This window comes from Orycteropus afer, unplaced genomic scaffold (assembly GCF_000298275.1).
Source record: "Orycteropus afer afer isolate SDZICR_OR568_19922 unplaced genomic scaffold, OryAfe1.0 scaffold00638, whole genome shotgun sequence".
NCBI classification, from domain to species: Eukaryota; Metazoa; Chordata; class Mammalia; order Tubulidentata; family Orycteropodidae; genus Orycteropus; species Orycteropus afer.
The window spans coordinates 774677-775703 of record NW_006922225.1 but is presented as its reverse complement, the minus strand read 5'-3'; the positions used below and the strand labels follow the sequence as shown (position 1 = coordinate 775703).

The window sequence follows — 1027 nt, the reverse complement described above, 5'->3', positions numbered from 1 at the left end:
ATTCCCTGAGGACAAGGCCCTCCTCCCATTGTTTCTACTGACCAGGGGAATGATACCTCAGGGGCCCCAACTGACTTGGGTCAGTAACATCAGCTATGACCTCTCCCTCCAAGCTCGCCTCGCTATGCTACCGCTACCGTAATCCGACGTGAGCAAGGACCCGGAAAATCACTGTTAGCCTTACACCTGTTACCAACGGCCTGCAGTCCCCAGACTCATGGGCCCTAAGGGTGACAGAGAGGAGCTTTGCTCTGCAGGGCTGCCAGTGGCCAAGGGCTGGAAGTGGGTCACTAGGCCTTTCTTCCATGGGGCGCCAACTCTCTGGGGAGCAGCTGAGCACGAGCAGGGCCGCAGCCCCGGAGAGCCCTTCCATCTGCCGAGCTCAGTGCACCCCAGGTCACCCTGCAGCCACCACCCCAGCCCTCAGAACAGCCCAGCACTAAGGCCACCTGCACTCACCTCCGACCCCCACAGCACTGACCCCTCTGAACCCCACTTTGTCTCTACTAGCACACAACAGAATGGGAGCGCCCCCCGGGGCAGGAAGTCCAGAGGTCTCTTGTTAAAAGATGTGGAGAGAGCAGGACCCACACCGCCCGTAGGATTCCAGCTAAGCAGGGACCACGGGGACCGTGTCCACGACAGAGCAGACGAGTGCTCAAGTCAGGTACCCTCCCTGTGCCTGGGCTGTCCTCCCTCACCTCGAGCACTGGCCTCGGAAAGCTTTCAGGACAAGTGTGAGGAGCAGGGCGTGGCTTACAGGAAATGCTCACTAGGCTCAGCCCTTCTCACACTCGGGGCCTGATGGGCAGTGTTCTGGGACCAGGTTGGTGGCGGACTGGTCTGGGAGGGGTCGTCACTTGCCTCCAAGTGGAGTCCCAAAGCAACAGCCAACTCCCACCGCACAGCCGACGGTCAGGATGTCTGTGTAATAGTAGGGCTGCTACTGGGGGAGAGACAGAGACAGAGACAGAGACAGACAGGGCGGGGAGGGGAGGGGGAGAAAAGGAGAGGGGAGGGGGAGAGG

At 60.6% G+C, this 1027-nt stretch overlaps 1 protein-coding gene across 1 annotated transcript in view; it reads right to left on the bottom strand.

The window, feature by feature from the left end:
• Positions 1-1027, bottom strand: part of CLCN1 (chloride voltage-gated channel 1) — a 38414-nt gene that overhangs the window by 28186 nt on the left and 9201 nt on the right. Inside the window, exon 7 of the mRNA XM_007956613.1 lies at positions 865-943. Within this exon, the coding sequence (XP_007954804.1) occupies positions 865-943 (79 nt within the window). The remainder of the gene's footprint in view (positions 1-864; positions 944-1027) is intronic.